This window comes from Schistocerca gregaria, chromosome 4 (assembly GCF_023897955.1).
Source record: "Schistocerca gregaria isolate iqSchGreg1 chromosome 4, iqSchGreg1.2, whole genome shotgun sequence".
NCBI lineage: Eukaryota > Metazoa > Arthropoda > Insecta > Orthoptera > Acrididae > Schistocerca > Schistocerca gregaria.
The window spans coordinates 330,660,788-330,674,179 of record NC_064923.1 but is presented as its reverse complement, the minus strand read 5'-3'; the positions used below and the strand labels follow the sequence as shown (position 1 = coordinate 330,674,179).

Genomic DNA, 13,392 nt, shown 5'->3' with positions numbered 1-13,392 from the left:
CAGAACCTTAAATTAGCGTAAATAAATTCCCCCTTAACAAAACTTCTTTACCGAAATCATAATCTTATTTCCCCAGTACCATAAACTGGCGAAATAGTTTACAATAAATCGTGGAGTACGAATGACTAACACACACGCCATTCTCGAACATTCCTCACGAGACCAGTTACTTCAATGTATAATATAAAAACTTTACATAAAATATTATTTCACATTCACACCTACATTCGCTCTCATGGCCAAGCACAATTACAATAGCAGTTAATAAACAATTAGATAATTAAGCAAACGGAACTGCAAATAAAAATGACAGTACTTTCACTGCAGCTCAGTCAGTCAGCTAGCGTCTTCTTCCAGACCGCATAGGAACTACATACTGCTGGATATCTGACGCCACCTGTTCTTTTAGTGACATACTGCGCGACTGTTCACTGCTGTTATGGTCTCAATAGGTACGATGTAAGGCGCTGCGCCTCACAGTGTAAGGACTATTAAACATACCAATATTAAAGATGTCAGCGTTACGTAGATACCATGTTCTGTGTCAGTGGTTCACAAACTTTAAGCTCCCTGATTTACGATTCGTAATTTTCGTTACAAAGGTATACACGCACCATGTGAGTAAAGCATACCGCGCGCGCACATGGGTGGCTATCTCGGCCACCAGACGATCCCGCAGTGCTTTGATATGCATGAGGCGCCGCGGCCTGTGTTAATAAAACAGACAGCCAACAGCGCATTCGTCGGCTATCGCAACGCGGCCTTTCTTCTGCCCACGTCCCTCTTCCCCCGTTTTGTTTCCGTTTTTTTTCTCATTTCGCCCGCTGCGGAAGTCCCCAGATGAAAACCAACACAGTTCTCTGTGCCCACTCTGTCACTGCATCGGCCATATCAGCCCCGAGTCGAGCCGCGCCTGTCCCGGACAATCCCCGGGGAGTGAAAGTGAATTGTGAGCCCCGTGCCGCAGGAGATGACCCCTGAAAGAGGCCCCATCAGCCGCGGAAACCGCATCAGTGACGGCCGTGTCGGTGACGTGCTGCCAAAGCTGATAAAGCAGACAATTGCGTCCTCCGACTCCATCTCGACCGTAGAAATTGATTGGCCGTCTACGCGATGTGAATTTGGCGCGAGAGAAAAGACAATCACTCGGCGCAATTTCATCGGGAGTCACTGCGGCGACTTGCGTCCTCAGTACTCTGGAGCTAAATGTCATTCTGTGTTTAACGGCATCCCTGTTCCCCCCCACCCCTCCCTCCGAACCACCTCGTCCCCAGTTTTAGCGTTACTCCTTTCCGCCACGGTTACTTGAATGCTGTTCACGGTGCAATTTTTTTTTTTTTTCTTTTTCCTATCCAGCATATCTTTCCGGATGATGACATTTCCCTGTTGCGACACAAAAAGATTTTCTTCGACTTGTAAGTATCAGTTTTAAGATTTTTCCATTAAAAGGCATTGGAATTAAATATGATTCTACACAGTTCGTTAATTCTTATCAAACAACTGCGAATTCTTATAATCTGTCTTTTACGCCAGCCTTAACGCAGGAAGCACCTCTCAGTAAATACTCCATCACAGTTTCTGTTCGTGATTAATCTGCTCATTCTATAAATCAATTGTCGTAGTCTCACTGCGTAGCTCTTTGCTTTAAGATCACTTACGACATTCGTCGTGGCGGTGATTATTAGATCACAATCTAATTTGTGCGATTGGCCCCTTTTGAATTATGCAAACCCTAATGACTCAATTTCCTGAGTTTCAATGCAACTCTCATTTATTCTCCGTAAATTCTATTTCATTCATCAGTTTCCTTCGCAGTTTCGTTCTCCGAGTGCACTTCTTATCCGTAAATTTTTTCTCTGTACGAGCCTGTGCTTAAAATTTCGGTGGAATTTATCTGGGAGCTTTACAGATCTTTTTGTTTTGTTTTACATGTTTAATCATGGGAATGGTTTTTCAGGTTATGTTAAAATTTTGTAGGAACGTTTTGCTGTTGGGAGTTTTTTGGAAGCGTCCATAAAATTTTAATGTTGTTTCTGATTGTCTGCCGCGAGACTGGATATTTTTTTGATATTTTTTTTCTTATAACCGTCTTCTGTGCGTTTTCGCCCATACTATTTCTCCAAATTTTGCGTTCGTCTACAAGGATGTTTTCCATGTAGTCTGTATGTGGGCTGTGCTAGTTTCGCTGGCATACAGAGCTTCTGGTTCATACATTGTAGTGCCTAATTTTTGTATGTGTGGAGAGACGTTCCGTGCCACAGTCTGTAAAAACGGAAACCATATAGGGTTGCTTTGTTGTCCTCGTTTCTGTATGTCCGACTGTACAAAACCGTTTTTCTGAGGAACCAGTAACCGCATCAAGTTGAAATTTATGTCACGTATGAAGGTCTACGGTCGCTTGGAGAAGAAAAATATGAACCTTCTAATCTAATGCAATAAAATTCTGTTTGATATTTTGATGTTAACAAACTCGGCCGTCAAAACATAAAGTGTACTCGTTGACCTAGAATCATGAAATTTGCTGAGATGCAATATTTCACACTGCAACCAAAGGAAAAAATCCGACAAATGTTTATTTGTAGCTATACCACACGAAAAATATTTTTGTCATTTGTCATCAGGCTCTCTGTTCGTCCTTTCGTCTGTTAAGACCCCTTTTTTTCTTGGAAACGCATAGACGTATGAGGTTGAAATTTATATTACGTACGAAGGTCTTAGTACCTTGGTGGTTTAATGAACGTTAGCTTCCAAAATAACGCAACCAGAAGATACGGCCATTTACGTCACGTATTTTAAAACTCGTGATCTCCCTCACTGAAACCTATCAGATACTTTCCCTTGACGTAGAATCACTTAATTCGGCCAGAGGAATGGTTTCACAGTACAAGTAAAGGAAAAAACATCAGGAAATTGGTAATTTGCTATAATATCAAACGAGAAAATATTTCTCTTGTCATTTGTTACGTGACTTCAAGCTTGAAGTTAAAAATATATATATATATAAAGTCTTGGAAGCCGCAGGACCGATATCGTGCTATTAGAAAAGTTTATAATAGACGAAATTCGGCGAGGTCCTCGATTCCCTGAATGAATGAGCTGTCGATATACACAATTAAGTTTGTACGGGACCTCAGTGCGCGCCGTTGTTTTTGTTGTTGTTGTTTGTAGATGTCGAGACTTGTTCCTTAGGCCCTCTTGAGTTTCCGTGATGTATTCTCTGTACGTTTTTTCTCCCCTATTTTGATTTTATGTATTTATTTTTTGGCATTTGCGTGATTCATTGTACCCATGAAAATTATATTGAGTCGTCGTTGCCCTGGATGACTTAATTTACATCTGATATTTAAGTTAATTTAAAAAATCCTTGTTTATACTACATGTTATAAACTGAAGTCCTCCACCATATTTTTCTTCCCGTATCTGAAGGCCAATCTCAGGAACTACTGTACGGATATTGATAGGGCTTTCGCTAATAGATACGCCGTGTCACGGTGAAAGTTAATCAAGTAATTTATTACACTACGCCAGACAAGTCGTCCGGACGCAGATACTTAAGTGCCATCCGTGAGAGGGCCGGACGGATCGCTAGTAATTCATGACTAATTGTAAGACATAAAAGTTTATTTATTTACTCGATAGGCATTTACAAGGCGAAATATTAAATTTGAACATTACAGCATTAAAAATGAGACATTCAGCTTTACCTAATTACATAATACAAAATACAAAATTTTATACTATATGACTTATTTTTTTAGCCATTCAATGGCATTGTCCGTGAGATTATATATATCCTCCAGCTCACCATTAAAACCATGCACAGTACACTCGATCAAGTGGGCCATTGATTGATTGAGTCCACATTCGCACTGAGGGTCGTTCGCGAGGCCCCATGTTGTCATCATCTCCCTGCATCTTCCGACACCCGTCCTCACACGGTTCAGCGTAGTCCACACTCTTCTGGGAAGCTTAAAGCCCTCTATTTGTATGCTTGGACATAAAAGTAATGTGAAACTACAGTAACGTAGTCGATAATTGTCCGATTTGTTTTAAACTGTAGATTTGTCAGTAAATTAATTCTCCGAAGGTATTCTTGGTCTTCAAACAAGTGGTTTAGATTTAGATATCTGCTCGTTCCAAAAGCCCAGCCACACTGACGCTATCCTCATTCCGCTGCAGCATTGTCGTAATGCTATGGGTAGATCTATTCCCATTTTTATTAATCCTGTATAAAATATGACCTGTTGTCTTTCCAATCTTGAGCATCCCAGTATCACGTAGTTGGGATCGACAAGTTAACCTGGGTGACCTTTGCAATAAGCAGATACCAATCTTTCCATCCTATGTAGGTGTGTAGGTGACATCCAGTCCCAGACTGATGTGAATTAGTCATGTCTGAGAGAACCTTGGGATTTGAGGTAAATGAGGCTCTGTTTTCCAAAGCTTCGTCATTTTTTCAAATGCGAGGACAGCCCATCACCCGAAGCTTCGTCGACTAATTCACCGTAATATTTTGTGTGAAGCTAGAGCATCGTTTGGCCCAAAGTAATTTTACACTTTTATGCTGGCGGCCGTATTCGTGTAGAAGTTCATACATCTACAATGCCTGATGAATTGCTTTTCGGTCCCTTTGCTGATATTTTATTAATTCTGCGGATATTTCAGCGTGTGACCTCGACTGACTTGCAGCAAGTGGCACGTTTACCCATTGTCGTTTACAGTATGCTGAAATGGCTAAAGAAATCCATATTTGTTACAAATATGGATGTGTGCGTGTGCTTTATGTTCCACGTCTCCTCCTAAACCACTGGAACGATTTCAACTAAAACTGGTACCAATATCCCTTACTTTCAGGCAACAGTCGCTGTGGAGTTAAGAACCACCTATGATAGTTCAGGAAATATGACGTCGTAAACAATGAGATACATGAAAAACTGCCACATTGTTCATAACCTTTAAATTTATTATTTCTTTCTTACTAACGCTATTCGCAACATATTTTGCAGATAGTATCCACATATGCTGTTGAATGTACCTGCAACATTATATCGTCGTATGCCACATAGATCAGTAGATATGACGTCATAAACGACATGCGTGAAAAAATGCATCATGCACGAAGTTATATTACACTTATTCTTTACTACTTCAACTATGGCGCTTGCAGAGTGGCTGGTGCAACCAGTTTTGTTTAGCGATACGCCAGCCACATGTGTCTGCTGCAGTCTCTTAATATTTTCTCTTTCAGTTTTTTTCCCCTTTATACCGTTTATATCAAGAATTGAGATGTGGCAAGCATTTTGTTCGTACGTGTGTGTGTGTGTGCGTGTGCGTGTGCGTGCGTGCGTGAGAGAGAGAGAGAGAGAGAGAGAGAGAGAGAGAGAGAGAGAGAGAGCAGCGCGCGCACTTTATTGATTGATTGATGGATAGATGTTTGTGCCTGTGTTTCAGGCGAGAAGTTTCTGTGTTCTCGATAACGTTTTACTTTTTTTTTGCACTTTAGTACCATTTTCGTTCATTTAAATCACGTTCGTTTCAACAGACTATAGTATAGTCAATAAAGGTCTTATCGTCGTTCGCCTAAAACAATTCTATAAAAATATGGCATTTTAATAAAAATAGCGATCGCGGAAATCCCATTGAGACAATCATGTCTAGTTTTGATAAAACAATTCAGTCGCCATCAATCTCCTCTCTTTACCATTGCACAGCGTGGACTCCGGTACTTGTTTACATATAAATCTGGATAGTTGTGTATGAGGGGGAGAGGCAGGAGAGAAAAGACTGCAAGTACACTCTGTTTCAAAATGTTATGAAAACGTGACTACAAGAAGGGATCAGTTGACAGGACGCCTCGTGAGGCAACAAGGAATTGTAAGTTTGATAACTGAGTGTAATTTGTGTGTTGGTGGGGGCGGGGAGGGTGTAAAAATTGTAGAGGGAGACCTAGACATAAATACAGTTAGTAGGTTAAACTGGATGTAGATTACAGTAGCTATTCGTAGATGAAGAGGCTAGTACAGGATAGATTGCTGTGGAGAGTTTCATTATGTCAGTCTTCAACTGAACACTGCAGCACAAATAACAATAACAACATCAACACGAAAATAGTAGTGTACATGCAGCATGCTTGACAATAATTCATCTTATTGACTACTGTAGGCAGTCGTAAATTATGTAGTAAATTGTAACTGTTGTCTGATCAGCGGTGTAATTACAGTCTGTTGCTTCGCGACCTCAAATGGGAATCTCTGGAGAGAAGACGATGCTCTTTTCGCGAGGCCCTATTGCGGAAATATAGAGAACGGGCATTTGAGGCCGACTGCGAACGATTCCCCTCCCGCCGATGTACATTTCGCGTAAGAACGACGTAGGTGGTATAAGAGAAGTTAGGGCTGGTACGGAGGCTCATAAACAGTTGTTTTTCCGTCGCTGTACGTGCTAATGGAACAGGAAAGGAAATGAGTAGTAGTGGAGTAGGGTATCCTCCGCCATGCACTGAACAGTGGAAATTTGGAAATTTGTGGTAAGGTCTTATGGGACCAAACTTCCGAGGTCATCGGTCCCTAAGCTTACACACTATTTAGTCTAACTTTAACTAACGTACGCTAAGGACGACACACACACCCATGCCCGAGGGAGGACTCGAACCTCCGACGGGGGGAGCCGCGCGGACCGTGACAAGGCGCCTCCGAACAGTGGCTTGCAGAGTATTAAAGTAGATGTAGATTTTGATGCTGCGTTGGTAAAACCACCTTCCGATTCTTTGCATGTGACATCAGTATTCTGGACACTTTCTTCGTCACTACTTAGAAGTCAAACTTGTATTACAACTTACGTTTTTCAGTATATTTGAAATATACACACACTTTCAGTCAGTCATCTGCAGCTACTTTTCTATAGCTGTGTGTCTACCACTCTGTTTATTGTTCTAGATCATATTTTTGTTCCATTTTTCTATTGGATTTAAGTACCAGTGGTGGCGAGGTTGTTAAAATGCTGATAGTGAGGCAATGTATTCCTTGCGAAATATAGATGACTGTCGGAGTGGAAGTATGTTTCCCAAATTTATTTTAATATTTATCTCACGTATGTGTAGTCGACTGCAAGACAATATTGCCTTATCTTCCAGTACTTGGTCATCATCAATTGAAAACTGTCGTTCTATCAAGTTACAATTACAGTACTTACGGGATTCGATTAATGAACTATGCCTAACTGGTAACTGAGAGTGAGACAGTATTGACTTGAAATCTTTTGTATACACATGGGACAAACATTAAAATTAAATGAAAAATGCAGCTATAAGAGAATATATTTCTAGTAGACTAAACAAACGACAGTTGAAAGTACTTTGGATATTCGGTACGTAGCCGACTCCAGGAAACTAGAGGTATTCACATTCAGAAAAAAATAGAATGGATTCTTGATGGAAGATATGAATGCTGTATTTTTGAACAAATAAAACGCTCTACCACTCTGTACACCGTTAATTACTTCATTTTCCGAATTTCCAGACACCACTAAATTGATTAGGGAGACAAGTGTCACACAGGAAACATACTTTCGAGGAACGAAATTTTTTATTTTAGAATGTGAAAGATATATTGCACACGCAGGATACAGCTGTGAGAGTGGATCAGGGCAGACAGCGACACCTGTCTCTGACGCAGCTGGCCCTGGTGTAGTTGAGCAGCTTCATGCAGAAACCACGACAGGGAGATGGGTAGCCGTCGCTGGCAGAACACGGCTCATTCGTGTCCACGGCTGTTGACAGACACAGAAAAACGAACATCACGATCATGTTCTAGACTTTATGTCTACACTGGGTATGTGTTTTATGTATATGAGAGCAAGGTAGGCAGGAAGTTACATTTTAATGTGTGCGTTGGTTGTGAGGGTACTGGTGTGTTGTATCTGTAAATGGTTGTTCTTTGGAGGGCGACAATGCCCGGTGGCGCAGAGAGTCGCAAGCAGATCAAGCAGTTGTTGAGAGGCTGTGGAAGATGTAGGCTGCCTGAGCCAAAGGCGGTTGAGTATTGAATGATTTATCTCTATGTTTAATAGTAGTGGCACACAGTTTGAATAATAGTGTGTTTATGTTTGTGCAGTGTGATAAATGAACTAAATTAAATTTTACCAGTTCTTAATGCGTCTCCATCAGTTAGTATCACACCATTGCATTTAATAATGAACGAAGTCTCGATATACACGGTTAACTACAACAAGAGGATTGTAACATAATAATCGTTAATTAACCCATATGATCTCCGAGGAGAAAGGAGCTTATATTGGGATAAGAGACCAATGACTTCACAACTCCTGGATTTTTACGCTAACAATTTAACTACCGGTCATTTTGTTGAAATATTTAATTTGTTTTATAGTTAATGATCAAAGGCGATTTTTAAATAGCATCGTATTGCTTTAAGAAATTGATGCCGAGACACTAATTTTCAGATGCCATAAGAGCGTCTGCCCATAAGGTCCCTATGTTTGACTTTGTAATATCTTTGAAGGGATCATCAAGAAGCCACTGGGACAATGGGTGGAAGACTGGTAGTATCCGCAGGGGACTGTAATGTAGTGCGCTATACATTTGCGTAGGTCCCATACAGTGGTATGCTAAACAAACATACCACGCATATATCAATGTGAAACTGGTCCTGGAAACAGCAGAGATAAAGTTCTTCAGATTATCGAAGGACTTACTTGCGGAGGTGGGAGTAGAGCACTGACAGTTCACATGTAACCTACAGTTGAAATATCTACATTTACATCTACATGACTACTCTGCAATTCACATTTAAGTGCTTGGCAGAGGGTTCATCGAACCTCAATCATACTATCTCTCTACCATTCCACTCCCTAACAGCGCGCGGGAAAAACCAACACCTAAACCTTTCTGTTCGAGCTCTGATTTCTCGTATTTTATTCTGATGATCATTCCTACCTGTGTAGGTGGGCTCAACAACATATTTTCGCATTCGGAAGAGAAAGTTGGTGACTGAAATTTCGTAAAAAGATCTCGCCGCGACGAAAAACGTCTTTGCTGTAATGACTTCCATCCCAATTCGCGTGTCATATCTGCCACACTCTCTCCCCTATTACGTGATAATACAAAACGAGCTGCCAGTTTTTGCACCCTTTCGATGTCCTCCGTCAATCCCACCTGGTAAGGATCCCACACCGCGCAGCAATATTCTAACAGAGGACGAAAGAGTGTTGTGTAAGCTGTCTCTTTAGTGGACTTGTTGCATCTTCTAAGTGTCCTGCCAATGAAACGCAACCTTTGGCCCGCCTTCCCCACAATATTATCTATGTGGTCTTTCCAACTGAAGTTGTTCGTAATTTTAACACCCAGGTACTTAGTTGAATTGACAGCCTTGAGAATTGTACTATTTATCGAGTAATCGAATTCCAACGGATTTCTTTTGGAACTCATGTGGATAACCTCACACATTTAGTTATTTAGAGTCAACTGCCACCTGCCACACCATACAGCAAATCTTTCTAAATCGCTTTGCAACTGATACTGGTCTTCGGATGACCTTACTATATGGTAAATTACAGCATCATCTGCGAACAACCTAAGAGAACTGCTCAGATTGTCACCAAGGTCATTTGTATAGATCAGGAACAGCAGAGTTCCGAGGACGCTTCCCTGTGGAACACCTGATATCACTTCAGTTTTACTCGATGATTTGCCGTCTATTACTACGAACTGCGACCTTCCCGACAGGGAATCACGAATCCAGTCGCACAACTGAGACGATACCCCATAGGCCCACAGCTTGATTAGAAGTCGCTTGTGAGGAACAGTGTCAAAAGCTTTCCGGAAATCTAGAAATACGGAATCAACTTGAGATCCCCTGTCGATAGCGGCCATTACTTCATGCGAATAAAGAGCTAGCTGCGTTGTACAAGAGCGATGTTTTCTGAAACCATGCTGATTACCTATCAATAGATCGTTTCCTTCGAGGTGATTCATAATGTTTGAATACAGTATATGCTCCAAGTACTTGATAAACTTTAGTTCATTGCGTTATTGTTCGTATAACTGATATAAGGGAACAATTGACATGAATGGGGGAAAGAAATTCTGTAGAAGAAGAATGGGTAGCTAGTGAAGGAAGCAGAGGATCAAGCAGGTAAAAACACTAGGGCTCGTAGAAATCCTTGGGTAACAGAAGGGATACTGAATTTAATTGATTAAAGGAGAAAATACAAAAATGCAGTAAATGAAGCAGGCAAAAAGGAATACAAACGTCTCAAAAATGAGATCGACAGGAAGTGCAAAATGGCTAAACAGGGATGGCTAGAGGACAAATGTGAGGATGCAGAGGCTTATCTCACGAGGGATAAGATAGATACTGCCTACAGGAAAATTAAACGACCTTTGGAGAAAAGAGAACCACTTGCGTGAATATCAAGAGCTCAGGTGGAAACCCAGCTCTAAGCAAAGAAGGGAAAACAGAAAGGTGGAAGGAGTATATAGAGGGTCTATACAGGGGCGATGTTCTTGAGGACAATATTATGGAAATGGAAGAGGAGGTAGATGAAGATGAAATGGGAGATATGATACTGCGTGAAGAGTTCGACAGAGCACTGAAAGACCTAAGTCGAAACAAGGCCCCGGGAATAGACAACATTCCAGTAGAACTACTGACAGGCTTGGGAGAGCCAGTCCTGACAAAACTCTACCATCTGGTGAGCAAGATGTATGAGACAGGCGAAATTCCCTCAGACTTCAAGAAGAATATAATAATTCCAATCCCAAAGATAGCAGGTGTTGACAGTTGTTAAAATTACCGAACTATCAGTTTAATAAGTCACAGCTGCAAAATACTAACACGAATTCTTTACAGACGAATGGAAAAACTGGTAGAAGCCGGCCTCGGGGAAGATCAGTTTGGATTCCGTAGGAATGTTGCAGCACGTGAGGCAATACTGACCCTACGACTTATCTTAGAAGAAAGATTTAGGAAAGGCAAACCAACGTTTCTAGCATTTGTAGACTTAGAGAAAGCTTTTGACAATGTTATCTAGAATACTCTCTTTCAAATTCCGAAAGTGGCAGCAGTAAAATACAGGAAGCGAAAGGCTATTTACAATTTGTACAGAAACCAGATGGCAGTCATAAGAGTCGAGGGGCAAGAAAGGGAAGCAGTAGTCGGGAAGGGAGTAAGACAGGTTTGTAGCCTCTCCCCGATGCTATTCTATCTCTATGTTGAGAAAGCAGTAAAGGAAACGAAAGAAAAGTTCGGAGTAGGTATTAAAATCCATGGAGAAGAAATAAAAACTTTGAGGTTCGCCGATGACATTGTAATTCCGTCAGAGACAGCAAAGGACTTGGAAGAGCAGTTGAACCGATTGGATAGTGTCTTGAAAGGAGGATATAAGATGAACATCAACAAAAGCAAAACGATGATAATGGAATGTAGTCGAATGAAATAGGGTGATGCTGCGGGAATTAGATTAGGAAATGAGACACGTAAAGTAGTAAAGGAGTTTTGCTATTTGGGGAGCAAAATAACTGATGATGGTCGAAGTAGAGAGGATATAAAATGTAGACTGGCAATGCCAAGGAAAGCGTTTCTGAAGAAGAGAAATTTGTTAACATCGAGTATTGATTTAAGTGTCAGCAAGTCGTTTCTGAAAGTAATTGTATGGAGTGTAGCCATGTATGGAAGTGAAACATGGACGATAAATAGTTTAGACAAGAAGCTTCCGTAATGTGGTGCTACAGAAGAATGCTGAAGATTATATGGGTAGATCACATAACTAGTGAGGTGTTATTGAATAGAATTGGAGAGAAGAGGAGTTTGTGGCACAACTTGACTAGAAGAAGGAATCGGTTGGTAGGACATGTTCTGAGGCATCAAGGGATCACCAATTTAGTACTGGAGGGCAGCGTGGAGGTTAAAAATTGTAGAGGGAGACCAAGAGATGAATACACCAAGCAGATTCAGAAGGATGTAGGCTGCAGTAGGTACTGGGAGATGAAAAGGCTTGCACAGGATATGGTAGCATGGAGAGCTGCATCAAACCAGTCTCAGGACTGAAGATCACAACAACAACAACAACAACTGATGTTGTATGAAAATGAACTGTTAAGACGATAATAAGAGTAAGACTCAGAGGAGCACTGTGTGAATAGCTTTTAGGTTAACACCGGTGTTATACAGAGAGAAAAAGGGAGTCACCGGCTTTGTTCAACATAGCGTTGGATGAAGTGATCAGACAGCGGAAAGTAATAAACGTGGAAATGGGTACACGAAAGACGCAAGCCGGAGACAAAGTGTCAGCAAGGTCCAAGAGGACTGCCTAGACTTTGCGGGGGGCATAACGATAGTGAGACGGAAACAGATGCAAAGAAACAATTCGACAACCTAAGAAAATAGCCAGGAGAGTGGAATTGAGGATTGCCTACAATAAGACTAAGGCAATGAATACCACTAGGTATTGGAAAACACCAGAAGACACCGATCAAAAGGTGGACAAATACAAATATCTGCGATAACGTATAACAGGAATAAACAGGAGCAGTGAGGGAAAAATAAACAAGATAACGAAGATGAGGTCAGCCTTTTGTAGTTCCAAAGATACAAACAATTAAAAAAATATTTCTAGAGATGCAAAGATAATACACTAAAAGGGTACGGCGAGGAATGCGATACTATAATCGACGTAGACGACAATACTAGAAAGAAATGGTGCGGACCAACTAGAGAAAGAAGAGAGAAAACTACTGTATCCTGAGCACGAAGATAATATCAGGAGAAATCAGCATAATTTGCGGGGCGTGTTGTCAGGATTAATATGGATTGAGTGACTAAAAATGGTATAGGAACCAACGTCTAGGGCAAGAGGAAAGACAGGACCAAGTGATTTGTTGAACTCCAGAAAGAGTGGTGCGAACTAGCAAACAAAGTGGAAGTGAAAGAATTCCACAACAGAGAAGGATACGGGACAAGGTAGAGCGTCACCAGTGCTACAGACATGAGAAGGGAATGCTGAAGACCTCGAAAGAAAAGCCCGAGAGAAAAAGAGAAAGGATAAACAGCTTCTGCGGGAGAAGAAGAAAATGCATCCATGAAAGGGTTACATGTGGTCCGACAGAGGCTATAACGAAAGAAGAAGAAGAAGAAGAGAAAGGAGGAGAAGGAAGAGGAGATACACTCCGCTTTATGATTTGTATGTGTCGTCTTTGTACGAGACATCATGAACATAACAATTGTTGTACAAGTACTTGCCGTGTAGATCTATGAATGAAATAATGCTTTTGGCAACGAGACAGCTTGAGTTTGTGGTACTGTGAGTGTACAAGTATTTTTCGTGGATTGGAGATCGCTTTATGACTGTAAAAATTGAAACCTAGGGGAAAAAACG

General features: G+C 41.1%; 2 protein-coding genes across 2 annotated transcripts in view; one reads left to right on the top strand and one right to left on the bottom strand.

The window, feature by feature from the left end:
- The window catches only part of LOC126268013 (dual specificity calcium/calmodulin-dependent 3',5'-cyclic nucleotide phosphodiesterase 1-like), a 1,575,562-nt gene that overhangs the window by 1,139,450 nt on the left and 422,720 nt on the right, over positions 1–13,392 (top strand). The window lies entirely within an intron of this gene.
- The window catches only part of LOC126268014 (uncharacterized), a 35,397-nt gene continuing 29,302 nt past the window's right edge, over positions 7,298–13,392 (bottom strand). The window contains exon 3 of the mRNA XM_049973427.1: positions 7,298–7,767. Within this exon, the coding sequence (XP_049829384.1) occupies positions 7,640–7,767 (128 nt within the window). The 3' untranslated portion in view covers positions 7,298–7,639. The remainder of the gene's footprint in view (positions 7,768–13,392) is intronic.